The sequence below is a fragment of the Cinclus cinclus genome, chromosome 24 (assembly GCF_963662255.1).
Source record: "Cinclus cinclus chromosome 24, bCinCin1.1, whole genome shotgun sequence".
Taxonomy (NCBI): domain Eukaryota; kingdom Metazoa; phylum Chordata; class Aves; order Passeriformes; family Cinclidae; genus Cinclus; species Cinclus cinclus.
In genome coordinates, this window is record NC_085069.1 from 4,419,564 (window position 1) to 4,447,531 (window position 27,968).

Below are 27,968 nucleotides of genomic sequence, written 5' to 3' on the forward strand. Positions count from 1 at the left end.
AAAAGGTACCCGCAGCACCCGGGTTAAACAAGCCGTAACTTTTCCCTCTGCACAACTCCTTCCACCCAGTTACAGGGTCATTTGGGGCGGGCAGGAGCCCCCTGGACCTACGGCCCTGGCCCAGCCTTTGCTGAGGATATCGCTGGGGCTTGGTAAGCACAGATACAGCGCAGCCCAGGCAGGGTCACGCCAGTCTTGCTGTACAAGCCAGCCTTGCCCCACCCCGTGGTTCTGGCCATGGAAGTGACAGGATCATGGACAGAAATGCCTAAGGTCCCAGCTGTGCCCAGCAGCTCTGGGGGCTGTGTTCAGTGTAGGTCAGGGATGAGGGGCTGCCCCGATCCCTGGGGAAACAGAAAACAGGCCACAGTGTTTGTTATGGAGTTCATTTAATTTATACAGTGACTGTCAGCAACATTTCACCCAGGCAGCAGAACACCACGCATGTCAAAGTTTCACCTGCAGCCACACTTTGATTTCACCCTTCAATCTGCAAACACCTCTGTGAATACCCACCATGTCCTCCTGCAACAAATGCCCAGGGCCCGACCAGGTGCAGAACAAAGGTCCCTGTGCCCCACACATGTGCATATTGCAGTGTGCAAGGTACACCCAACTTTCTCACATAATTTTAAGCAGCCTGGCATCTCGAGGCATTTCCTCCTTGCTTCCAGGTTAATGAGTCTCATTATTGTTCTAATCTCTTCATACACAAATACTCAGCTCCACTGTGAGAATGGAACACGACAGTCACACACAGCACTAGCACACACCCCACTGCTGCTACAGCTACATCGACTTGAGGAGTGCAAGGAAATACTGACAGCTCAGACAGGAAAGAAAGCAACACCTAATGCACGGGCACACCAGAGAGACCCCCCTGCCACAGAGCTATTTTGGCAAGACTGGGCCACTGATCTCTCTTAAAGGGCTTCTCAGACCTTGAGTGCACAGGACAATGTGAGTCACTGGTACATCCACCTGGGCAAAAGCTGCCTCCACTGGTGCCAAGACCACTCAGGCACTAATCTGATGTGCCTCGAGGGCTTTGGTTTCTAACCAGAAACTCCGGAAGTTTCACTGCCAGTGGCAGTAGTTGCAGTGACCAGTGATAGTCTGCACCAAGGCTCATCCCTCCCCATCCTGCCCAAGCCACATCAGGCAGCCAAGTCCCAATGCATGAGGATTCCTCACCACTGCCTCCAGCAATAAGAGGGGGAACAGCTCTCACCCTTCTCAAACTGAGGTCGTTGGGCCTTTTCTCTATGTGCTGTTTTGTCCCCTCAGCACAGCTGCCATTTCTTTTCTGCCCTGTTCAGCTGCCAAGGAATGCACAATACAGGGAGCACATGACTGCACACCAAACAGACACCTCATGCACTTGGTACCTTTGGGAGTAAACTTATGGAAAAAAAAGTTTCTGTGATCCAGTGTCATTACCCCAGAACGTCAAAGCATTTGGCTTTGGGATGCCATGGTAACACTCAAGGGAGCTGCAATAAGTTATTGTCACTATACACACAACTCAGACACACGTGGAGGGGTCAGTCACACACACACAGACACAGTGTTTAACACTGCTGGACTGGGGGGACCTCAGTCATCAAACCTCCCCTCACGGATTATGTCAAAGGAGAAAGGGAGAAACTTGAACCCAGTGCCAGTGTAGAACTTGTTCTGGAATTCAATCCTGCAAGAGACAGAAGAGTGATTATTCATTAAAAAGGCAGCTCTCAACAGGAACAATTAGCAAGAACTCCATTAAAAGTAGGATTACTGACTGTAAAAAGCTTTAAAGAGAAAAAGGGGTATTATAACATTAAGTACCTTCTGGCACAATCTCCCCATCTAGTGTGATGCTTCTGTGTGGAGCAAAGAGCTGTCAAGAAACTTCAATCCCACCCTCAGGGACAAAAAAATGGCAACAGGAGCAGAAGGCTGGCCCTGACTGCAGTGTCCCAGGAAGCACAGGGAGCAGAGACAGCATTTTCTACACCAGCTGCTGAAGTTCCCTTTTTCATGAGCACAAGCCTCAGCCACATGACACTGAGCTCAGACTCCCCATCAGCCACTTCAGTTTATTCCCTGCAGCACATTTGCACTGGGATGTGCCTGCCAGCTCCAGCCGAGCGTTAGCTCAGCCCCATTTGCCTCTGCCCCTAATGAACTCGAGTAAAAAAAAAGAATTATTCTAGAGAACTGCCCAGTAGTCAACAATAGCCAAACAGGGACAGGGAAAACTAATCCCTGATTCCCAGCAAAAACAAGCCCAGGCTTCATAGACACTTTCCACTGTACAATCTGCTGGAAAACAAAGTATCTGCAGGCAGCAAGTAACAGCAAACAGTTTACAGGAAGGGGTTTTTTAAGCAAAAAAAAAAAAACCAAACAAACAAACAAAAAAAAAAAAAAGAAAAACTTGAATTATTTTTCCTCAAATGGAAAATCATGGCAAACTCCAGAGCTGCTGGATTCAGCTAGCAAGAAGTGATTTCCCCACAGAGCCCAGGAGGGAAACGCTCAGGAAAACCAGCTTTAGCCTCTATCTTCTGCTGCATCGCAGGCCAAGGGATCCCCAGGATGAGCAGGATTTTCCATGTGGGAGGAAGGGCTCCTTGCCAACCTGCTCTAGTTTTTCAGGAAGGATGATAATCTCCATAAGTATCCTGTGACTAAGTAGCTGTTCTGTAAGCAAAGGGAAATGAGAGGCAGAGGGCTGGGTATGAGTCACCCAAGCTCGCTGTCACTGACACTTTTAACTCTGATGATTCACAATTCCAGCAGGCCTCAGCATCCAAACCCTCCTTTTGGACATTCCCTTACAACCGGCCACAACTGGCAGCCTGACACTGAAAGAGAGGCTGCTCCAAGGTTAGAGAACTACTCAGAGAAGCGTATTTAACCAAATAATCAGTGTAAATGGTCAGGGGGGTTTTCTACAGGCGTCTCCAGGAACACCCAGGACCCAGCAGGAAGCACTGCTGCCACCAGGCTCACTGCCTGGTACATATCCCAGTTTACTGCTAAAGCCTCTGTGTGTCTCACATTAGTGATCAAGTTCTGCAAAGAATTTATAGACAGTGGCATTATCAGCAAACAGCCCAAGAGTCCTCTGGCAGTAGCAGCACTACAGGAGACCCACTCTGCAGCTTTTTGCATTAATAGTGTGTTTGTCAGACTGTTGTTCTGTGGATTTTCCAGCCCCACAGAGTCAGGGTACCAAAACTGTAAAACCAGGCAGCTCCAGTCCTGTGAATAGGAGGCAAAAGTGCAACAGGAACTCTGTCACTCAGTACAACTGCAAATTCCCACTCCATGTTTGTGTCCCTAAAGGTGCCAGAGCCTGGGGTCAGGTGTAAACCAGGCACACCTCCAGGGTGGCGCACCCCACAGACAGAACCCACTGAGGTGTCTGTGCAGAGACTGTTATAGTTACTCCTTCCCAAAAAGAGCCGAGGTACCATTTCTGTCTCTGGGATATTCCACCCTGCCTGACAGGAGGCTGGAGCTGTCCCTTGGAGCAGTGGCTCCTGCAGCCACACTGCAGCAAGTCCTGGCTCACGACATTTACAAAGGAAAATCAAATCTTGGCAGGTAGGTGAACAGCTGGACTTCACCACTGGACTGAGAGTGGGATGCAGCTCCAACATACACACATCTCTCCAGAAGCAGCACCCTGAACAGTTGCCAACTTCTTCTTTTGGGCATAGGTTGTTTTGGCTCACATTAGAAGAGATGACTAGCTTAAAAACGGGGAAGCTGCTTTAATCTGAATGCTCATGTCATCACTGAAAAGCACTAAATGGAAAGATTACGTATTTCAGAAGAGTGATATATTTCAAAAGAATCACAGCAGAAGAAGCTGACAGCACAACAGCTCAGACACATACAGAGCTGCAGTGGAGCCCCAGTTCACACCCTGCAATCCTGGCAGCAATCCAGAGGGCTGCCTCCACACCAGAATGGCCTGAAAAGCCCAACCTGCTCAAAGAATGCACACTGAAAAAGCACAAAATAAACCTCTCTCATTTGGGACTGCCAGGCACAGCATATGGAACAACCTGTGAATTCCCTGACCATTAAAACACATGCTCAATTTCTCCTTTCCAGGAAGGCTGAACCACCCACACCTCAAATTCCTGATAGGTGGCAGTTCTCCCATAGCCAGAAAATCCCATCTGCTCCTCCCAGGACAGCTGTTTTTGACCTCCACTCTCCCTTCTGCTTCCTAAAAAGGGAACACCTGCCATTGGAACACCCTGTTTTGAGTTCAGGAGCAAAATGGAATGTGAACAGTGTGCTCTTTGGGACTCCTGCAGGTGCCTCCCTGTGATAACCAAAACCCAGCAACCTCAAAATCATTTCAGCAGATCACTTGCAGTCTGAAATAGAACCCTAAACTTGTTTTTTGGGCTCTGAGCCCAAAGAGATTTTCTCTCAGAGCCTATGCATGAAAGGCTTGCAGGTCTGAAACACATGTTTAAGGAAAACAGGACTTTGTTAAGCACTCCAGTTCCACAGCTGCCCTGCACTGGTCTGCATGGGCAGAATGATCCATGCTGTCACTGCTGCTGTCCCTGGGTTTGCCTGTTTTGCCATTTCACTGGCATGTGCACAGATGGCTTTTTAATGGCCCTTTAGGGAAAGCCTAGCAATGCAAACCATTACCTCCAGCTCACACCTGTTCCAGGTATCTGAGCCATATCTGGAGGTGGAGTTTGTGATTAACAAAAGACAGGTACCTCTCCACAAATGTGTTTTTTGCTCCATGAAGCCTGCCTAGAGCAGCTGCTTAGAGCTGTTCCCCTGCTGCTGCTTAGAAATGGTCATGCTGCTCCACAGCCCAAAAAGGCCACTGTCCTGAAAATCCTCTAATCCTCAAGGAATTGCACAGCAAGCCCACCACATCTGGAGTTACAGCACTGCTGTTCTCTGCTCCTCTTGGACTGTTCTCAGTGCCCAGCAGGGTTCACAGGGCTCCTGCTGTCACTGCTGTGACAGCAGGGAGAGGATGAGGGACCTCTGTCCAGTCAGCAAGGAGCTCTCGAGTGACTGCTATGAGTTCAGGCTGGATGCCAGGAAAAACAGAGGCACCATCCAGCAGCCATTTCCAGGAGTGCCCCCCTGGCTCCCTCAGCACAAGATGGCTTCGCCCCAGGATCAGTTTGGCTCACTTGGCTACAGAGACACAGGTGGACCAGGACCCTCCAGCCTGCACCCCCCCTCCCAGCCTGCACCTCACTAGCTGCCAAGGGAGAGGGCAAAAGGCCAAAGCTTTCCTTCCCCATAAGCAGGGGAAAAGTGCAAAAATGCCCATTTTCTTTTCCTTTTTTTTCCCCCCTCAGAGGCACTTGCTTCCTTTTGCACTTACAGAACTACATTCAGAGAGCGATCCTAACCTTTTCTTCCCATTTAAGCAAGACAAGAGTATTTCTCATGATTTTCAGACTTCCCTTTGCTACCCCCTTTCCCCCCAGGAAATCAGCAGCCTGAGGAGGTGGCAGCAGCCTGAACCCCAGAGAGGCACAAACTCTCCTGCATTTCAGGCTGAGAAAATCCTACTCCCAGTTGCTCCTCTGATCCCACCAGTGCACTAATGAGGGAATCTGAAGTGGAACAATGAGGGCTCTTAAACATGGATTAGAGAAAGCTCTTGAATATTTTCCATACTTGGGAGCAGAGAAATTCCTTCTGCTTTGCTGGCTGCGTACACAGGAGCTTAATGACTACAGGAAAGGGGTTAAAAAAGCAACTCCCAAAAGCAAGACCAGCAAAAACTCGCTGCCATCCTGAAGTACCCCAAGGGCAGAAGGCAAAGCAACTCCTGTCCAAGGCAAGGCTTTATAGCAATGAACGAGAGCACGAGCAGGAACCTGCAGTCAGCAGCTATTGCACACAAAGGACAAAAAAACACAGGAACCAGGGAAAAGACCAAGAGATGGAACAAGAAAGATTTGCTGAAAGCCACAGAGCTCCAGCCAGCACAGCTTCCCCAGTCTCTGATCCCAAATCTTTGGCCCTAAAGCTTTAGTCTTTAAATGCTTATTTCTAACCAGAGCTCCACAACTTTAAACAACAATTGAGGGGAGGTGTTTTACTACAAACAGGATTGAAATCTCTTTTTTAAGACTTTCTGCCTTCTAGAAGATGACATTTCTGCACAGTCCACGTGATAACAATTTTCTTGTTATGAAGAGCTCTCCAAGTGTCTGGATGTTCCAGTAACTCACCAGTGCAAGCGCAGAGCATGGAGGAAAGCTGAGAGCCCCTCCATGACCAGCAGAATGGCCACTGTCAGCGTGGCAAAAGCAGCAAAGATGAAGAAGAGGCCCAAGCCTCCCCCCAGGCTCCTTACACTGAGGCCAATGTGGATCACCATGGTCCAGAGCACCTCCGAGAGCTCTGCCAAGAGAAAGGGGAGAAGGGTCATGTCAGCAGGAACAGGGGGTTTTTTACTGGTAAAGCAAAAACTAAAGTCAAGCAAACCCCTGCTACAATGAGGTGGACACTGAAGAGGGACAAGAGCTTTTGCAGCCAAGTGTGTCAGGACATTGCCTCCAGCTGTCACACAGGGCAGAGTCCTTGCTCAGCTGCTCTTTATTCTGTGATTTTAACTCCATTCCTCCCATTCAGCAGAGCTGTGGGACCAGATCCCAGTGTGTGGAGCTCACTGCTCCCAGGTAATGCACATGCAGCACTGTCCTGTGCCAGCTGAGCCCTGAGAGGCCTTTTGTGCTGCTGCCTCCTGTTGCAGTTATGTCAAGACAGACATGACTGGCACCAACACCAGTCTTTTGTTAAAAACTTTTCATGTCTTCTCTCAGTGGACTTCTTTCAGGCAACTCTTACTCCTTTCCTCATAGGCAGCTCCACACAGCACTGACTCCTTCTCTCCTCTCTGCGAGTTTCCTTCTGCATGACTGGCTAAACCTAAACCTAAACCTGTCCCTTACCCAGCTACCTAACCCTGTCTGTCCCTCACACAGCATCCTCTTACCCTATCTGTCCCTTGCACAACTGCATGTCCCTTACCTCCTCACAGCAGAGCCAGCAGACTCAGGGTCTCAAGCTCCAACTGTAACTAGCTAACCCACTCTTTTATAACACCCAACTTCATTGGGCAGGCAAGGCTGTTTTCACTCTTCAGTAATTCATAAAGCTGTAATTCATTGGGAAAGACTGTGTTTTGCACTATCCTTACAAACTATTCTACTACATTGACAGACTGTTCTATTACAGCCTCCCACCTGCCTGGGCTGAGCAGGACCCACAGCTCAGCTCCCTGAGGGACACTCACGTGCATGGGCCAAGCTGAGTGCCCAGAGCCGCAGGTAGGACGCAGTGTTGGAGATGCAGCCCAGGCAGTACTCGATGGTGTGGATGGCCTGGTACACCACGGTGTCCCCAAAGTCAAACTGCAAAGGGAACAGAGGATGAGGGGAGCTGGGAGCGCGGCACGGGCCGGCAGGGACACGGGCAGGGGGACTGCTGCTATCACCAGGGACACTGTGTGTGACACTGCACACTGACACTGTCTTCTCCTGGTTTAGCACGACAGTGCCACAAATGAAAAATGAATCTTGTCTTGACAGGTTTTGCAGAATGACAAATGCTGTGATGTGAATATTGTTTTCATACTCTGGCACGTGAAAGTCAGATATTCCAAATTCATCCGTAGGCTTAGCCAGGAAAAGACTGTTCAGCAGAAGGTGGTGCTGGTGTGCACTCCCTGGTAACCCAGAGGTGCTGCTGCAGGAAGGGGGCAGTGCCCCAAGCCATACTGTGTGTGCCTTTGCTAGAGGAGCAACAGAAGCATTTTGCAAGACATGAACCTGCCCTCTTTGAAAGCAAAATAATGCATTAAACTACCCTGAAAAAGTCACATCTGTATATTATTCACTGGCAAAGCCTCTGCGTATCAGTAATTTTCTGCAATAATAAAACAAGAACTTATAAGGAAGTCTGCCATGTAGGGCAGTTTCTTATCTTGCAGCTTGGGAAAGCATTCCCTGCAGTTTGGATTTAATCCATGCTTCAGAAACTGCTCAGATTTAAGTGAACACGATGTTTTAAATACATCCAGTGACTAATGCTCTAGGCATGCACACAAAGCTATTTATAGTCTTAATTCTCCCCTAGTATATCCAAGGCAACAAATATTTCAAACAATTCAGCTAAATTAGCTGTCAAAATCCTAATCCTTTCTCTACAGAAGGTGAGCTGTGAAGTTCTTCACTAAAGGCTGCCCTAGCCAACAGTTCCAGCTCCGGACACACGAGCTGGTGGCAGGAGAGAATGCAGGAAATGTTTAAACAATGACCTTTCAAAGCTGAGTGCAACTACCAGAGAGAACAACCACTGAGCCAGGGGTGGGAGCGTTGGGATTGCTGTAGCACAGCCCCCGTGGGCTGACACATTTTCCCCAGGTTCAGTGAGACATCAGGTACACTAGAACAAGAACCCCGTGCCCCTCCCCTGCCCCCCCCCATTCCACACAGGCCTGTGCACAGTAGAGCTCTGAGCAAACCACTCTCTGCACATTTTTCAATAGCAGTGCTGTGGTCAAGCTGTTCTGATTTCATGCCATTTGTATTTTTTGTAGTAAAACTGGTTACCTGATAGTGCTGAAACCTACACTCAGTCCTGCGTCAGTATTAAACCCCCATGTTTTAAATACTTGTTACAAGTGCTTATGGATGAGCAGTTTGTTAGAACAGAGCTCCTCCTTTACACAAAGCCTCTAGCCAGTTCAGTTCTTGAACTACATGAAACTGGACTGGTTGTGCTGCATTTGCTCTCTGGGTCAACCAGCATCATCCTCATCACGGCAGACAGTTTGTGGGAAGAAATCTCTTCAGTTTGCTGCAGCACAAAATTAAGAAAGCCACAACTTAAAAACCCAAGACTTCTTTGGAAGCTCAGAAGTGAAAACTTTTTCATTTTAGACCTTCAGCCGAACAGTGTCCCAGGTAACTGGGAACAATCTGCAGACAGGGGATCAGACAGACAAGCTGTACAGATGAAGTATATAAGTCTGTTGATGTATGTGTGTATGACTTAAAAATGGCCTGTAACATGAAAACAGCAAGATCTTTTGGAAAACAAGATGCTGTGACATAACAAGTTCCATTCAGCACATTTTACACCGATGGGAAATGGCCCAGGTACACATGAAGGCAAAGCTGCTGTGCTCTTACCACCTCGTCCTCTGTAGGCTTGAAAACATAAATTTACATTTAGTGCAGTGTCTTGATCACATTAATCATGAACACATTCAGCAATTCCCTCCTATGCACGCCATGGAAAGCAGTAACACATCCCATGCACTACAGAGGCAGGATCTGCTGCAGTTGTTAGAGGCATCAGAAAACTCCCCAACTACCTGAGATTGACTGTTTTTCTCCTCTCCCGGAAGAAAGGGAAGTAATTAATATTACCCCCAGCAGTCAAAATGAATATATAAACAAAATTTCAGTGCCGCAGAAATACAGCCCCTGAATTTCCACGGGCATGGGAGAAGCAGATAACATGTGGCACCTGGGAGTGGCTGTGCACCCCTGAGATGGTGGCTCTTGGGGGACAAACATAGCCACATCTCCCAGGATATGCAAAATATGCTGCTTTTTCTGGAGTCCTGGGAGTGACCAAGAGACAGTCAGTGAGAAAACTGCTAGGAACACACTTCACTGGGAATGTTGCTGTTTAAACAGCCTGGAAATGAGTAACTACAGTCCCAGTGAGCTCATCCTGCTGCCGAGTGCAGTGCCCTGAGAGCGAGGATGCTCAGGTGCTTACCTCTTCCCCCTCCTCAGAATGGGTAGATAACTGGTCATGTTGAATGATCTCAGCATCCTCCTCCGTTGGGCCATTGCCCACCCGGATCCCACCAAAGTTGTGCGTGCCCTGACACATGCAGAAAAGAAAGAGCAAAGTGTTGTTTGGGTTTTAGTGCAAAAGTGCAGATTTCTCATGACTCCATGTGCAGCAGCAGCTCACAGAGGAAAACAAAATATTAAATATTAAGGCCCAGATTAAGGCAGGTACAATTCAATTTCCCAGCTTGGATGGGAAAGGTGCTGATTCCGGCTGGGGGAAAAAAAAAAAAAAAGTCTGTCTGAGTGAATCCTTGGTACATTTCTACAGTGTAACAGCAACCATGAGGACAATAAAGGCACACCTCTCAGAGGACATTTGCTGGCTCTTGACGTGCAACAGCCCCACGTCCTGCCCAGCACAGCTGGACAAGCAGGGACACACCACTGTTGGCTACCAAAGCAGGTCATGGAGCTAACACAAACACACACACACACACACACACTTGCTCCCACCAGCCTCAGACACACCAACACCGCATGGAAAACCATGGTCTTCCCCTACTTGGAAACTCTACGTTGTGCAAGCAGGTCCTTTTAGAGATATTTGTTCTGACATTCAGCATCTGAACCCTCAGCTGCACTTCCAGGACTCCAAAGGGAAAAGAACAACAGACTGAGCTGAAATGCTGAAATCGGGAACAGTTCCCATCCAACCCCTGAATCTGACTCCCCAAGAGGCAAACTACAACACCATAAATAGAAATAAACCCTGTGCCCAGCTTCAGTACTGTTCTGGATCACCTGTGACACAGGATGTGACCTGACTTGCCACATCCAGACTGCAGAACTCCAGGGATGCCCGTGCAGATGAAAGAGGCTGAAGGTCCCATGACCTGGTGCTTGCAGAAACCAACAGAACAGCTGCTCTGAGTTCTTTTACCTTCTTTGTCCTCAGAAGCCTGCTTTTTTTTAGGCTGAATTATAAATATACCCAAAATGCCAGATACGAATTAGAGATTTTGTCAGATTTCTAAAAACAAATTAGGTAGGCGTTTATGCTCTGAAAACAGAAATAAAATTTACAAACCCTCCATATTAATAACTAAGACAATGCTTTCATTAGGATTTTCAGTATCTCTGAAACACTACAAGTCAGTGAGGACTCCTGTCAATATTCTATTTATGTATTTCTAGCCTGTGTGAACTTGCACTTGAGCAGCCTTTCCCTCGCACTCCACTCATATCCATTCCCTGTAAACCAGCCAACCTAAACACAGCTCCAACAGCTCCAGTTGTTTACTTGATCCTCCTAAGCACACTTCACACAAGACCTCCCCTTGCAGCTTCCTGATGGAGATGAATTTCATACACTGGATGGATCCTGCACAAAAGATCCATTTTCCTTTCTGACATTTCTGTGAGGAGATGAAAATGTCATGAGATAACCAGCTGACATGTCTCTCCCAGCACCTCTGGCACCTGGAGAACATGATGTTCTCCAGACAATTAGTGAGATTCACACCTCCTAGTCAACCAGGCAGATTAAGAACTAAAACGCAGCTGAAATAGGCAGCACTGGAGAAGGGACTAAGTTCTGGGGCTGCCACAATTCTCAGCAGAAAGCTCTGTCAGCAAAGGGCCATCTGTAGGCTCAGAAACACACAAGTCAAAACAACCACCACCAAGAAGCTTGCTTGTGTACAACCATTTTATAAAAATTTCAGATCAAAGTGTGTACAGGACAGATGTGTCACAAATCCAATGATTACTGACATGGAGTTGCTGGAGGCCATCACACCACTTGTGTGTTTGGGAACATATAATGCAAACAAAGGCTGCACTGAGAAGAATCCTAATCTATCTTAAACAAATACACAAGCAGAAGAAAAAAAAAAAAAGGAATTTAACATGGGGGAAAGATGTGGTAGCAGGAAATCCTGTGCTGCTCTGCAGGTTGGATTCAGCAGCACCCTGCAAGGAAGTGTCTCTGTGCACACACAACTACCATCCTCCAGCCTGGGTATTCATCCAGAATGCATCAATTTGGCTAAACTTTGCTCTTTCCAAGAGAAAGTGTTTTCCACCCTGAAGGTGCACTTGCCATTCCCTTATGAAATTCAGATACATTCCATGCTCCCTCGATAACCAGACACAAATCCAACTCCCATCTGTAATGCATCAGGCGAGTTTGAAGTGCACTCACTGTTGCAGCCGCTGCTGCCTCGAGCGCCTGCGCGTTCGTGCTGCCCTGGGCCTCCTCGGGCTGCCCTTCCTGGGGGTGGATGGAAGAAGAGAGAGGGAGGAGGAAGAAAACAAAAAGAGAAAGGGAGACGAATGGAGGGGACATGGGAGGATGAAAGGTGGTCAGAGAAGGGAGAGGGAGTGTCTGTAACTGAACTGATCTTTGACTCGCTGCACATCCTCACAGCGCTGCCGACATGCAGGGAGCACTCACACGTGTGCCCTGTTCCTGCATCTCACACACAGGTACTGTACAGTGCAGCTGGAAACCTACAGAGCACCCCAGCAGACAACCTCTCACACGAGTCTCTAAGTCTCTTTTTCCTTTTAATTGTTTTTTTAGTTACTGTCCAAACTGCTTTAACAAAGATAGCTGAGAAGTCTGCCAGCCATTTCCATCTGTTTCCCATTGCCAGCCCATCCCAGCTGCAGAAATGCATCCAGCAGCCATTGAGACTGCTCCTAAACCAGCTACCAAAGCCCAAGCCAGAGACACTGTTCTGATCATTACCAACATAAGTGGTTTTAAAAAGCAGGTTTGATGCTGGATCCAGATCTGGGAAGCAGGCAGGTAACACTCTGTCTCCAGTAACACCCACCTGCTGGTATGCCCAGGAACATGAAAAAACACTTTACAGGTTTCAATGCACCATGAACCCATAAATCCAAGCTCAGGATGGATAACACAGCTTTTCAACCAGAACCAGTTTTCATATGTAAAATGTAAAAGGGAGTCACCCACCAAGTGTTTTCTCCTTAAATACTGCTGGCGAAGGACCAGGGGTTTAGCTACCAGCATCCATGGCACACACAGCAAGGCTACCACCACGAGAAAGCACTGGAGCCCTTTCTGCAAAAGAAACAAGTCTCAGGTAATTCAGCTGCAGCCCCTGCTCAAACACACACAGAACATAGCAAGAACGGTGGAATTCCCAGTATGTGGATACTCCACTACCTCCCTCTCTTCTGGGAACAGCAGTTAAGTACTTAATGCCTGCAGCTGCCACCTCTGACTGAGCACAGCATTTAATGCTGAGACTGGGTTAGACTGGGGAAAAATCTGAAAGATCCTGCAGGGAATGAGAATTTGGCAGATGTCTGATACTGCTGGGAGGAAACTGCGTTGGTGTCTGAGCTAAACTAAGCTAAGCTGAGAGGTATCACATTTCACACATGGGACAATATTCCTAATTGCTTTCCACTATTAATCAGGATCCACGTGTTCTGAAGCCACAGCTGACTTAGGGTCAAATAAAAATTCCTGGTATAGAGATTATTCCTTCCTTCTTCAACATTACATAGTATCAGCCTTCAGAAATGCATGAAAGATGTTTCATGCTTGATTTCACAATTATGACAAGATCAGTGAAACACCCCAGTATCATGAAGCGTCGCTGATTGTGTTCTAGCAAGAGCACACACCTGCCCACTATAAAGCATCTTATTACTGGTGTCCTCATAGGAGAACAGAAACATGTTGATAAAGTGTATTAAGAGGCTCGGTGCTTCCTTGGATGTGTGAGCATCGTAGGCTGTCCACTTGTAAAAGATGAGAATAACAAGGTATCCAAACAGGGAGGACATGAAAATCATTTCTGGGATAAATCCAAGGTATATGTTCAATGGCTTCTTAAAATAGCTACAGAGAAGGAAAAAAAAAAAAAAAGAAGTTTATATTAGATTTGGCTAGAATTAGGACAAAAGCTTTTAGTAAGAGGATGAAGAGAGTCTTTGGAGCAACAGTGCAGGGGCTCAGCAGCTCAACAACAGCTGGGTCTTGAGCACAGAAACTGCCTGACAGGCACAGTTCCACACACAGCCAGAGACAACTACACTGTACCTTCCATCAGGAGGTGAGGGCTGGCAGGCATCTTAAACCACAAAACACCCCAAGACATTCCATTCCCCCCGCCATGAGAAAACCAGGGCAAAGCACTTACATGTGGTTGAGGAGACTCAACGCAACACCAAAGAGCATCTGGAAAATGCCAAGAATCACAGACATCTTCATCTTAAAGGAATTAAGGAAAGCCAGCTTATTGCTGGCAATATTCCAGATCTGTGAAAAACAACACCTAGTCAGATACCAGGGAAAGGAAAACAGGAGAAGGAAAATGCTCCCTTTAAGCTGAACAGTATGAACCAGTCAGGAAGTGTGAGGCTGAAAGAGCAGGTTTTTAAAGAGGTATTTGTCCTACGGATATCTTTTGGGGAAGTGAGCAAACTTTCAGCTAGGAACAGTCTGACAGTAACTGAGCCCACCACTGAGCAAAGCAAACCTCTTTTCATGGTACCTCAAAGGTGCAGGAGAAAAGAGACTGTCTCCTTAGCAGAAAGAATAAGATTATCCATTTAAAGGAACAATTACACACAGCTCTGGTTTCCTGCACTTCCTCTTCATGTGGAACCCACACAAGGTTTCTCATAGATTACAAGCAAAGTTAAGAGCCGAGGTGTTGATGCAGGCAGGTACAAAGTGACTGGATTACTGGGAAATGTAAATTTCCAAGGGTGACTGAAAAAAAGAGATTAACAACTTTCCCCAAGGTAAAAAAAGTAACTTCAGAAAGTGATTTTTGAGGCTAATCAGTTTTGATTAAAGCACTGCAGGTTAGAAGGGATGAGAACACAGCCTTTAATGGACCTCAGAACAAGGGTCTCTATCCCAAATCTGGCATCTCAGTAGGAATTCTATAATTCAGGAGTATTTCTACCACTGACTGACTTGCTAAGGGAATGGCTAGGCTAGGGAATCTTTCACAGAACAGTGAATAGCCAGGTACTTTTCTTTCTGCTGATACAGAGGATCTTTCCCAAAAAAGGAAGGATGAGCTCTTACTGGGTCAATGCCAAATGGGTAGGGCCCACCAAACACCCCTGGGATAGCAGGATCCAGCTGCAGCAAGGGGGTGGTCTCCAGCAAAGCATCTCTGTTTGGGAATAAGATTATACAAACATTAACAACAGCAATACCACCCTCCTTCTGTAAAAACTAGCAACTTCTCTTGTGAGAGCAAGGAATAGCTTAAATTGAGAGAACTTAAAGGTTGTAGAACCCGGATGGTTCTAGAGATTTTTCCAAATGAATAATACCGTTTCTTGACCTTTTACTCAGTGTCACAAAGAAGACAGGTACAGGGGACAGGAATCTTGAAATGTCTATGGGGAAATAGGTGAGAAACTGCATCTTTGTAAGTTTTATAGGGGAAAAAAAAAAAGCCGTTTTGAATCTTGGCACATATAATCCCATCTACACCCCTAATCCAGATCTACCTGGGACAGAGGTCAGAAATTTTTGTTTACCTGAGCTGAAGGACAAAGGGGAAGGATAAGTCACCTGCTTCTCACTGTCTCTACAAAGTTACCAAGGGTTTACTCACGACCAGTTGGCTTTATTGAACATTGGCCGGACGCTCCAGGAGGAACCGAACATGTTGAGGGATTTGGAGAAGCAGTCGTTGTAGATGAGGCCCGTGTACGTGGAGAACAGCCCCATCAGGAGGATGATGTATCGACCACTGAACACCATGTTGAACATCTGGTGTAAAAACCCAAAAGGAACAAAGAAAATCCATGAGAACAGGGAAGGTCACTCCTAAAGCCAAATCAGCAAAATCAGCCTGTTGTAGGACAAACATTGGCCACATGAACCAAGAGCCCAAAATCTCTATTTCCCCTCGGCAGGGATTAAGGGTGCAAGAGCGAGCACAGCAGCACAGATAATGAGGATTAAGGGGCACTGTGGATCTCCACAGGGGGCCTGGGAGTAGCTCAAGAGGATAAACTGCACTGCACAGCCTGATGCAACTCCCAGCTGGCAGCACGAGTTTGAACCAGGAGCACAGACCCTGTCAGCCTCCTCCAGTTCTGCCAGTGTATCTTAACTCTGATTCAGCTCCTGTCAGCCCGGAGCCAGCAAAACCACTTTGAGCAGCAAATAGGAAAAATGCTGGGGATGGGACATACATGTACAGGAACTGGGACTTTTGCAGTGGCTAAACCCCACTATGATCCAGCTACATTTGGGGTGATTCTTTTATGTTTGCTTATCTACTACACTTGATAATTTCCTTCAGACAACTGAAATTGATAATCTCCTATAAATATACAAAAGGAAAACCAAGGAAACTCAATACTATTATGAAAGTACACTATTCAGTGTATGTGTGTGCTCTTCAGGCTTCCCAGCCTGTCCATGTGCTTCAAAAATTCCAAAGGAGGAGCAATGGGCATTGACAATTCAAGGGGAAAAGGGTAGGAGTAAACCAAGCTGCAACTCTTTGTCTGAAATGCAAAGCTCAGCATAATCTGCCACTTTACCTCATTGTCACTCTTCTGGGACAGAATCCGGCTTTCCCTCACCACCATCCAGACAGCAATCAGAGTCATCAGGATTCCATGGCCAAAATCCCCAAACATCACAGCAAACAGGAACGGGAAGGTGATGATGGTATAGGGTGCTGTAAAGGAAAAGACAACACCACTGTGTGTTAGTCAGCCCAGACTGACCACGGTATAGTTCAGGCAATTTAGCAAATGTAATTCCCCACCTTCCCCTCTGTTACTGAAAACTGATGAGTCTCTACTAGAATTCTCTATTAGAGATTTCCACACAGGACAGGCAATACGGATAAACATCACGACTAAAAAATTTGAGATAGAAGTCTTGGACTTTTCCAAGTCTCAATTTACCTGGATTTATTTCCCGATACGTCCCAATGCCATAAGCATCAACAATGTTTTGAAAGCCAGAAGTAAACTTGTTAGTTTTGTTGTATGTGGGTGGGGTCTGATTGGTTTGCATCCTGTTTAAAATAGATGGGACAGTGGATCCGCTGTGCTCCTGTTTGAGAAAAACAAAGGGAATATCAGCAAACCCAGCCTTGGAGCACTGGGGAATGAAGTCAAACACAGCTGTCCCACTGGCATTTCGAAAACTGCAATGTTGAGTGTTTGTACTGTGCTTGCACAATGAGACACTGGAGCAGCTGAGGAAGGCTGCCAGGATTCCACTGCACTCTGCTTTGTGTAGCAGGAGTAAAGGTGAAGACTGTCTGTGCAGGACAGACAAGAAAACAAAAAGCAAGTGGAAGGGCTTCATGAAACCCAGCTCTCTTGACTATCTGAGCAGAGGGTGAGTTTGCCAACATCCTGGAGAGCTCCTTATCCAGACACCAGGTCTACAGAGCCTAGCCAGGGTAACTAAGCATACCAAAGGACTCACTCACAGTAAAATACTCACCATTCCAGCATCCACCTGAACTTTAAGCTTCACACAATGTATTTATTACTTCTTTATCTCTAAGTTATCATTCCTGCATGCTAAACGAGCTGTCCTCTGTGAGGGCTGATTCCAACAGCCCAAGGGGATGGTTTTCAGAGCCCCACAATATAGAAAAGGCAATGAATCCATGTGGTGCTTCCACAGCTGACTGGCACAGCATCTACTCACAGTGCCTCTCCTGAGAGCAAACTGGATGGAATCGAGGTCAGCAACAGGACACCACACTTCAGCAATCAAGCACTTCTGTGTCACGTCGATGTTGCACAGGTTCAGGGTGTGGTAAATCGCCTTCATCTTCCGCACTTTGATGAACCAGACACGGATGTTTTTAGCAGCTGCCTGCAAAACCCTCTGGCGATGATCCTCAGTTTGGTTCAGCACCTTTCAGAGAAGCAGGAGAAAGATGAAGCCAAATCATGGAACAAAGCTCATGGTGCACCAACAAGACAAGCCTTTCCCACAGAGGATGAACAACCTGCCTGCTCCCCCACCCGAGGCACAGGCTGCCCCATGCCTGCAGTCTATGATGTACCCCCGCATCAATTAGTTCTGCTGAAAAGCTTAAAGGTTTTTTCCAGGGACAATTTCTGATTACTTTTCTCCCCCAGCTCCAAAGTTAGCAGTTGTTTCAAACAACAAACTGTGCCAAGATCACAGGGAACAGTTTTACCTCCACCCAGGTTAAAAGAGCAGAGAAGAGTTCTGCAAGCAAAGGGTTTGTTGCCTTGAGAAAACACACATTACCCTGAAAGACTTGTTTACTGAAGGGAAAAGGAGAAAGTGTTTCCTACTGAGGGTGTTTTCCAACTGGAACATATCAAACTCAGGCCAAGTCAGATTTCCAGAATGGAAAATCTTAGATTGTAGGGAAAGTGAGGACACAAGGCACATGCAGCTTACAGCAGTTAGTTTGCTTCTGAGTTCCTGTCTACTTTAAAATTATTTTTGAGCTATACTGCACAACTCTCAGCTTGAGACAGTTTCTGTAGCAAGTAAGCAGGTCAAATTCAACCTTTTTTCTTTTAGTTTCTGAACCTTTTCTCGTTTTTTGTCTCAATTCCCTTAAATCTTTCTACATTATCACATACTGCCTTTCCTCTTTGAAGCGAGCACCAGGTATTTCAGAGATCTGAAGCAAGCACCCATGAGATCTGGGTGCTAATTACTTTTACCATCACTCAGGCTGCTGCACAAGTGATTAGTTGTAAAGCAGAAGCTCTTCAGGACAGCACAACATGAAAATACAAAGACAGGCAGAAAAATAAGAGCTAAGTTAATGTTAGCATTGTTATCTCAGCTTGGAAAGAAGTTTAAAAGTTTTCGAAGTCCTTGCAGATCAAACAGGCAGTTACACAACATGCTCTGAGTCAGAACCAACAGGCTCTCCCTACAGGAATTCCTCTTTTCTCCCTGGTATGGAGTTCTCTGTACTTATTTGTATGTAATGAATGAACTGCTTAGCCCTCCAAAAAGATCAAACCACCCATCCAAAATCCTGACAATCAACTGAGCAGTGTCCAAACACCTCTCTTGCACTGCTGGTGTCTATCTACCTGGAGCTGAAAACATGGTCATCTAATAGGGGCAAAAATCCTCCTGTTTTAACAGGATCCAAAGTTTCCAACCATATTATTAAAGAAAAAAAAAAAATCAAAGAAAGGTCATTGGCCCCAGTTATTTTACCATCTGAAGATCATCAATTCTGGTATTGACACCAGAAGCCATTTCCTTCCGCTCCTGAGGTGTTTCTGGGCATGGGTAGAGGGAAGCCCGGAACCTGGAAGACAGGGAAGCACCTCAGTGACAGAGATGGAAAGATCAATCAGCAAGGGGTGAGTCAGAGGTACCTTGAGAGTAGTTACTGCCAAGCAGAGCTCCAGCCTCTACATCAAAGGGATGCAGAAGTTTGCTTTAGGCCAAGGCAGAAGCTGAGTGGTAGAGAAAACAAAAGTGGGAGAGAATCCCCTGCTCCCTGTGCTGCCAGTATCTCCAGGCACTGTCACGAGGCTGGTCAGCCATCCAGCTGAGGGAGGATGCTGTCACACCAGTGCAACTGCTGATAGAAGCAGTCACTGTTGTCTCCACTGTGAGAATATCCCACTGATGTCCCATCAGGCCTGCCCCATTAATCAACACTGCCGTGGCATTTTGCACTCCCTAGCACAGCAGTTGTGTACTTTGAGCATTACAGGCAGGAGAGTGGTGAGTCTGACTGTAAAATGTGTTTCAGTTACTTATGGCACATTTAATTTGCTGTGTAAATAAGTGCTCCTGCAGCCACTGTTAAACAGGGAGTTGAGAAATATTAAGTCATGTCAGTGTGATTCAAATAATTGAGAGCTGCCCAGCTGTCAGACTTCCATACCCTTCACAGATCTTCTTGACTCTATTCTTCAGCTGGTCACCTTGGAAGAAGATGATAAATACAGACTTGTGCACATAATCCCCCTAGAACAAAGGAAAGAATTGTAGAAATTAGCATTAGATAATTACCAGAGTTCTACTTTTCCTTTCACTGAGTCTGTCCATCAGAGCTCAGATATGCACAGTGGGTCAAGAATGTTCCTGAGAAACACTGGAACAGTCACAAGGAGAGCAATTTTCTCAGCCTCAGTACAGAGTACCTGCACTGTATTTGTGTTTACTGAAGCAAAATGTCCCAGGTTATCCATTATTGATTCTATGCAATATATGGAGATCTGGTAAGATCTCAAAAAATAATGAAGATGAAATGAAGTATTTATCAGCATATGGAAGTCAGTGAAGTCAGCTCAACTACAGAATCAAGACAAAAGAGTGAATGAAGATAAAAAAAAAGATGGAGTTTATCCAGTGTTGTTCCCAGGGAGTCCAGAGGCACATTCCTTGCACAGCTGTGTCCGTGGGGGCAGACAGGGCCCCTTTCCTGCATTTGTTGACAAGTTATTGTTCTACTTCACTTAGGAAATTTTAACATAATGTTTCAAGAATAATTACATTAGGTGTAACCTCAGTTTAAGGAAGTTCTGCACAATAAGAACAAAGTCTCTCCTAGCAGACAGATGATTCCACAGGTCAGCTATCAGCAGTTGGTGGGACAAGGGAACACATCAGCCTCACTTGAGAAAGAGTGGCTGTAACTGAGTTTCACCTTCTGGATCTGTGTTCCAGGGCAGCCCCTTACCAGAGTTGTGCCCCAAGTTTAAGCAGTGCTCACTGATTTGAGCACAGAAGACACCGGTGCTAAACATTTACTATTTATTTCTATATAAATCCAAACAATTCTAAGGTGGATGATTAAATTACTGACTATTGAGTTAAGAAAAAAATGAAAGGTTCAAATTTAGAGAAATTAACTTCAGATATTACACACTGCCCACGACCCAGAGAGCATCTTCCATGGAGGATCACTATTCATTCAGAACTGCACTTGCAGTTCTAGGCCCTGCCAGAGTCCACCTTTTGTTTTCTCCTTTCCAACAGCACGCCCCATCCAGCCTCCCATTTTTGTTTTAACTAAACGGGAAAACATTTGTCGATGAAGCTCAGAGGCTGCAGCTGGGATTGACCTCACTGAGGGACAGAGCCTTCTATCTATAGACCCACATCTCCTAGCTCCCGCTGCTGTAGGCAAGAGCTCCTTTACCGTGACGGGGTCCTCCAGCGGGTTCTCGATCTCGGCCTGGCGCAGGAACACGTTCCCGCGGCACACGCGCCACAGCATCCGCTCGAACGTGGGGATGCGCTCGCGGTTGATCACGCCGGCCACGAACCTGCAAGGGGACAGCACGGCCTGAGGGGCTGCACCTGAGCCACCCCAGGGCCTCACGCCCAGCACGCGACGGCAGCCGGGGCTCAGCGCCGCACCAAAAGCTGAAAAAAATCTTGTTTTAACTTTAGTTCTTCGTGGAAGAACTAAATGGAAGGTCTCTAAAGACACGGAGGTAACACACGACAAAACAACTGTACTATAGCACAGGCTGTTTTTTAACAGAGTGAAATAATCTTTTAAAAAACAGAAATCATTGCTTATGGGAGAAACAAATGCGTTTAGATATACAGTTTCTAGCTTTCATTTCCCTACAGCCCTGCTACGTTGACTGCAAGGGTTACAGCAGCCATGGCTGCCAGCGACTGTGTCCTGGGCTCATACTCAGAACTCACTGGACCAAACCCCCATGTCCAGATAAAGTATTACACACGTACAAGGAAGCCTGGAAGCAGCTGATAAAGAGGATGTAGAACTATACGGTTATTTCAAACCATTATGTGCCCACAGTAGTTAAAACTTTCAACAATGCTCTGACATCTCAGCATGTCTGAGGAAAAAACCAGACAGGCTTACATGGAACAAACTGGGTTAATTGTCTGGTGCAGAGAAAAACTTGTGAGCCAAAAACATGAACTGGGAAGTTAATATGGGCAGGAAAAGAGCAGAGAGCAACAACCAGTTTTAGATCAGCTTGGTGTAGAAAGTTCCACAACTGTGCTGAAATTATTGATGCTTCCACAGGCTGATAATCCATAATTCAGCAATCCTGAACTGCAATTACCCGAGTCGGAGCGGGGCACCCCTTCCCATCTCGCTCGGCTCCAGCAGTGAAGAGGATTCCTCCAACAGGTCTGGATCCGCCATCTGCTGATGATGCAATTCAGCCTGAATTCACAAATCAATTAATATCTAATGAAACCAGTTAGTGGCATGCAGGGAATGAGGAGCCAGGAGATAGTTGTGGGAGACAAAGAAAGAAAACAAGAAAGGAAAGGAAAGGAAATGAAAGAAAAGAAAAAGAAGAGCAAACATAAGACAGCAAGAAGAGGAATAAGATGACAGAAAAGACAGCAAGAATCACGTATGGAAGGAGAAAAACAAGAGGAAAAATGGAATGGCTCAGCAGGGCTTCCATACATTAAAGGCTTGAGGATTGTTGCAACAAAGGGGCTGGGAGAAATACAAGTCTGAAGAGAGGCAGAATTTTAAAAAAAATCAAGTTTTAAACACAAGTGATGTTCCCAAGAGCCATTTTTAATGACACAAACCAGAGAAACACACTTGACTCATGTATTTCCCCAGATATTAAATTAATTTTTCCTTATTCACCCTATGGTTCACCATCAGACACAAACACTGCTTAGTGCAGACTGGCAACATGGCTCATCTCTTGGCCAGCCAGGCACTGAAACAGGACAGTTCTACACTGTCCTTCTTTAGAACTCATTTGCAGGTTAAAATTCTTAGGAATATGGCTTGTAAGCGTCAGAAATTCAGGTCAAGGATGCTTAAATCATCCTTTTGTGCACCATCTTCACACTTGTTCAATCCCACCTCACACTTAGTTCTGCCTCTGCAGCTTATAGAATGAAATGCCAAAGATTACAGCTCCTGAGCACAACCAGAGGGCCAAAGTCTTCCCTCTGTGGTATGCAGGAGGTCTTTCCCACAAAGCCATCAAGGGATCTTGCTAAATCACACTGGAAGGCAGAGTTTGACCCAAGGACACGTCATATCCACACACACACACGCACACACACAGAGCACAGCCTTGCAAAATCTGTGGCAAGTGCAGTAACTTAGCCCCAGTCTCTGTATTTGGGCAATAGCTCTGTCAGAGTGAATATCTCTCCAACACGTTACCTACTTGTCAAATGAAAGTGTTATCCATATACAAGAGAGTTTTTGCAAGGCTGACACCAAATGCAGCTCAACTGCTTGTACACACACTTGCTGCAGCTTAGGATGTAACATGAGGGATGTTACAGGAGCCCTTCACCCAGCTTGGAAAGGCAACACAGGGAATTCCTGATCCTTTCAGCTTTAAGGTGACTTGTTGCAACATCAAAAACTGAACGAAAATTCAGTTCATAGAGAACACAACTAAAATAAGAAAGTTTGGTACCTGAAAACAAAACACAGACCAAACATCCCAACAACTGTCAGACATCATGATTTCAGGATGTTGAAGAACACTAAGTTACAATTATTAGAGGCTTGTATTGTATTCCCAATAATCACGACACTGTTTGCGGTAATTTTTTGTGATGTGCAGCACATTTTAGCAGATGACTCATGAAAAAGAAGGGACAGCACAGGTGACACGTTTGGATTTGCCTCCCCTGAGAGAGAATTTGTTATATATGTTTAATATTAGCTTGGCCCATTTGGGCTATGTGTCCTTTATTCAGGACAATAAAGAGGGGTGGAATTACAAAGCAAAACAGTTTAGAATAAATGTGGATTAGACTAGTTTAACTAAAAGAAAAACATTCTTTTGCCATGATTATTTGCATTACAAATTCCATGTTCCTTAAATTCATCTCTCAGCAACTCTGATTTGATGAGCACACCCTTTCTGGAAAGGAAATGGCATAGCAGCAGCAGCTCTGCACCAGGAAGGATAACTAAAGCACTTCTAGGGGATTTAATAGAAATAAAAAATTGAGACTACATGGAAATGGAAGTTATCCAGTTCCAGTGCAGGAGAACAGGATTCTGGGAAATCTACTTTGAATATGAGTTTTTGCCAGCAATGAGAGAAACGTCAGAGTTATTGTGGAGTATTTTTTTACTAGATGAGGTCTTTCAGGATTGGAATCCCCCAAGCGTTTCCATGATAGTAATCAAGAAGCATAATACAAGAGCTTTCATTATTAAACACGCTTAAATTGCTTATTGATCCCCTGATCCACATATTGCTCCAGATCAGCATTTCTAATCTCAAAAAAGGTTCATTTTCTCCACTCATGATTCCAGTCCTGCCCTGTGACAGTTCTGGACGCCCAGTGCCAGCCCATACAATTCAAGCCCCTTTCAGGTCACAAACAGGACAAAAATCAATGTTCACAAGAACTAAAAAGGATTCATGTCACCATCTATTAACCCAGAGCCAGACAGAAGTGACAGATGCAAAGCAAACAGAGAAAGCAGATGGCAGAAGAGTCAGAGGGAGGAAGAAGGAACTGCATGCCATTAACCGTTACTTTTCCAGTCTTCTTTTATGCTCACACTCTAGGCAAAGCTCTCAGAGAAATCTCTCCAGCTCATATCGCTCTTCATAAGCAAGGACAAGAAGACTGAGAAAAGGAGCATAATCATCAACATGGTGTGTTGGAACAAGAAATGGCTGCTTGGGCTGGAATGGTCACAGGAAGAAAAAGGGGACATTTTGTCACCCTCCCTCCCACCACGTTCAAGCTCTGGAGAGCAAATGCCAAGCATGAAGGAATTGGAGAGTCAGCCATTTCTTGTGCCACTCATTACTATGAGTAACAGTCTTAATTACAAGTTATTGTAGTCTTCAAGTGTTGAAAGTGCTGTGCAATGGCAGCAAGGAGGAAGGGCATGTTAGCCACTCCAGGATGGTGAGCAGAGGCAGCTCTGGGCTGCTTGGGGCTCTCCCCAGCTGTTTGCTGAGCACAGAAAGCTGAGACAAGTTTAAACTGTCCACACTTACATTTTACTGAACATCACCTGTAAGCTGTTCTGTTTGCTTTTACACAGAGCAGCACATGTTATTTGGTGTATCTTGTTTCATTACTACAGGAAAGAGTTATGAAAGAGAAGCAGAACATATCTAAGCTTTCTGTGGCTGGTTTGTGTAAGGCTGTGGGTGAGCTGCCATGGACTGTTTCAAAAATTGATTTTGATCTTTAAATTTTGATCCCACTGCAGTTGAAGAGCAGTAGGCAGAGAGGAAAGTAATTAACAACGCCAGGTTGGATGGGGCTTGGAGCAACCTGATCTAGCAGAAGGTGCCCCTGCCCATGGCAGTGGGTGGATGGGGATGACTTTAAGGTCTTTCCCAACCCAAACCGGTCTGGGATTCATTCTGGGTACAGAAGTGCTCAGCACTTGGTTTTACATGATACTCAGAACAGGCACTGCTACTTTAACTCAGCAAAGTAATGGATTATCAGGTTAATTCTGTTTGTCCAAGGGACACTTGTAAGTGAACAGTCGACACTCGAAGACAAGGGGGTTTTTGTACTGAAATCAACCCCACAACCCAGCAGCCCTCACATCAGCAGCAGTATCTGTGTCAGCAGTGACTATGACTGGCACAGGACCAACCTTGGTGCCTGAATAGGCAACACCTTGTGCCAAAACAACAAAAAACAAACTGTTAGATAAACGGCATGAAGTGTGCAGGAGCTCAGCTCCACTTGGCAATAACCCTTGTAAATACCAGGAGCCATTTCCGTTAAGAATTCTTTGATCAAATCCTGAGATTAAAGGAAACAGGACATCTACTCAGCAAAAACATGTCCTGAAAAACATACAGGAGCTCTTTGAAAGAACTGCCAAGACTCTTGAGATACTTCAGCTTTACAAGGAAGGGTTATGTCTTCTCCCAAGCAGGATTTATATAAGTGCCATGAACAACATCAGAGAAGCTGCTCTCAGGTCCAGTGAAAGTTGCCAGCTCCTGGCAAGAAGAATGTTGAAGACTTTAAATGTCAGGTTTGCTCCACTACTGACCTTTGAAAGCTTCAGGGTTTGATCAAAGGCTCAACTAATTAATTAATTTATCTGTGACTTTGGTGGACTTTGTACTGCAACCCTGAGGAGTCTCCACATAACACCTTAAAGGCTGAAGAGAAATTCAGCTCAATCATAGTCCTGTACACGTGCCCCAAAGAGACTCCTACCCACTAGGGACAGTGCTTACTGTAGCACCAAATTTTGGGGCTGTTGATGTGTTTTCAAAACTACTCACATCTTAATTATTTTAAACAGTTTTTAGACAAACCATCGCTTAAGTAGAAAAAGCCCAAATCAGCATTGTAGGAGGTAAATCATAGTAGCTATGTGTACTGCATGAAAAATGGAAAACAATTTGTGCAGCTTTCTCAAACAAAGCATAAAATGACCCTGCTGTCCAAAACAGCAACTAAAATATATTTGAGAATAAAAATGGTAATATCTATGAGAAGAACCAGCTCCCCAAGTGTTAAACCCCACCGGTATTCTGACCTCATCAAAAAACTGCTGAGTTTTACGCAGTATAAATTTTAATTCTGTCAGCTCCAAGAAGTTTCTCTTCAGAGCCTCCTGGTTGGTGTTGATTTCTTTAAGCTCATTTTCAATTTTCTCAAAGTTTGCCTGGAAGATGTGAAAAGGAGAAAGAAAAAGGACTTGAAGCAATTCCGTAATTAAGTGCTATTCAATCTGTCAACACACAGAGGCAAGTGAGATGCTTCACATCCCCACCCAATTTGCATGGATTTACAGGTGCATCTCCAGCCTGCTGTGGCACAGATCCAGATCTGCCACATCTGCAGGCAACTGCAGACTTCTCACTATCAGCCAGACTTTTATAGACTGGATTGATAGAGTTTCTTCAAACCATTAAAATCATGATAAGCTTTATGACCCACCACCATAAATCATGCGGTTCCAGAAGTTTTTGGCTCATTTCAGTGGTGAAATTCCTTCTGGGTACTCTCACTTCTGTATATGGACAAACACCACCAGCCAATGTGAGCTGGCAGAGCTGCTTGCAGGAACAGTTGGAAACTAAGCTAATGTCCCCGTCACTAAATTCTGCAAGCATTGACCAACAGAGACTATTTTCCCTATTTCCATCCAGAGTCAAATACTAGTTTAAGTCTTAACACATCATTACCTCCAGGTCAATCATGTCACGTGGAAAAGGCACCTCTGGGTTTTCACCAGTGTCCATGATAGGAATATTTGCCTTTTTAATCTCCTTCTCCACAAACCCTGCCGAGACAGCATTAGAAGTGTTAATTACAGACATTTCAGTGTCAAACAGTTACCCCAACCTGGACTTGGCCCCAGCAGCAGCTGATTCCTTCAACTCCTATTCCACGATTGTCTGACCCGGCCAGAGTTATCTTTCGAGGGGGAGGTGAATCCCTGGAGGCAGTGAGCCTTGCCTGTGCCCTCACCCCTCTGCTCTGTTCCGAACACTGCCCTGCAGCTTCAGCCTGCCTTGACTGCTTTTTCTGTTTTGTTTGTTTTTTTTTATTTTTAAACAAAAGCCGAAGAGTCACAGCCACATCAACCCCAGCGAGAACGTACGGAGCTTTCGGTCCATCTCCTCACACCTCCGGACTTCATTGACGAATTTACGGTGGAACACGTTCACGTCGGGGTTCAGCTGCAGGGAGACACAGGGCACTCAGCAAACCCCACCCCTGGGCCCGGTGAAGCTGGGCCGGGCCCCACCAGCCCCGTGCCACTGCGGGCACGGGGGCGGGGCCGGCCGGGGCTCCCGGTGCTCCCGATCCCGCGATCGCGCCGGTACCGCGGGCCGCGGAGGGAACACTCACATCGCGGAACTGGACCTTGCCCAGCTCTCCCAGCTCGCTGACACAGCAGTACGCGGCCTCGGACTGCAGAAAGAGCTGCGCCAGGGTCATCTCCTCGCTGCGGAACAGCTCCCCCATGGCGGCGCCGCTCCCGCCGCGGCCTCTGCGGAGAAGGGCTGAGAGAACCGGGCCGGGGGCAGGAACCGAGGCCTTCTCGCCTCCGCCGCCCCGTCACAGCCCGGCTGCACCTGGACCCCAGCCCGGCCCGGCGTTCCCACCCCATCCCGTCCCCATCACATCCAGCCCCGTTCCGTTCCGTTCCGTTCCGTTCCGTTCCCCGACATTACCTGCTGCCGCCGCCGCCGCCTGACCCGAGC

General features: G+C 46.2%; 1 protein-coding gene across 3 annotated transcripts; it reads right to left on the reverse strand.

The window, feature by feature from the left end:
- Nucleotides 1-378: 378 nt before the first annotated feature.
- On the reverse strand, nt 379-27,968 carry ATP6V0A1 (ATPase H+ transporting V0 subunit a1). Of its 3 annotated transcripts, XM_062507991.1 has the most exons (23): nt 27,939-27,968; nt 27,613-27,754; nt 27,362-27,440; nt 26,943-27,040; nt 26,291-26,419; nt 21,873-21,976; nt 20,966-21,092; nt 19,706-19,788; nt 19,024-19,117; nt 17,509-17,721; nt 16,749-16,899; nt 16,377-16,516; nt 15,437-15,594; nt 14,896-14,986; nt 13,997-14,115; nt 13,479-13,695; nt 12,799-12,906; nt 12,019-12,087; nt 9,796-9,903; nt 9,198-9,215; nt 7,298-7,415; nt 6,231-6,402; nt 379-1,690 (listed from the first exon to the last, which is right to left on the reverse strand). In XM_062507991.1, the coding sequence occupies exons 2-23, from the start codon at nt 27,727-27,729 to the stop codon at nt 1,597-1,599; spliced, it is 2,607 nt and encodes an 868-aa protein (XP_062363975.1). In that variant the 5' UTR covers nt 27,730-27,754; nt 27,939-27,968; the 3' UTR covers nt 379-1,596. The 3 variants fall into 3 exon arrangements, with proteins under 3 accessions (XP_062363975.1, XP_062363977.1, XP_062363976.1); XM_062507993.1 differs by lacking the exons at nt 9,198-9,215; nt 12,019-12,087 and having other exon boundaries at nt 21,873-21,955; XM_062507992.1 differs by lacking the exons at nt 9,198-9,215; nt 12,019-12,087.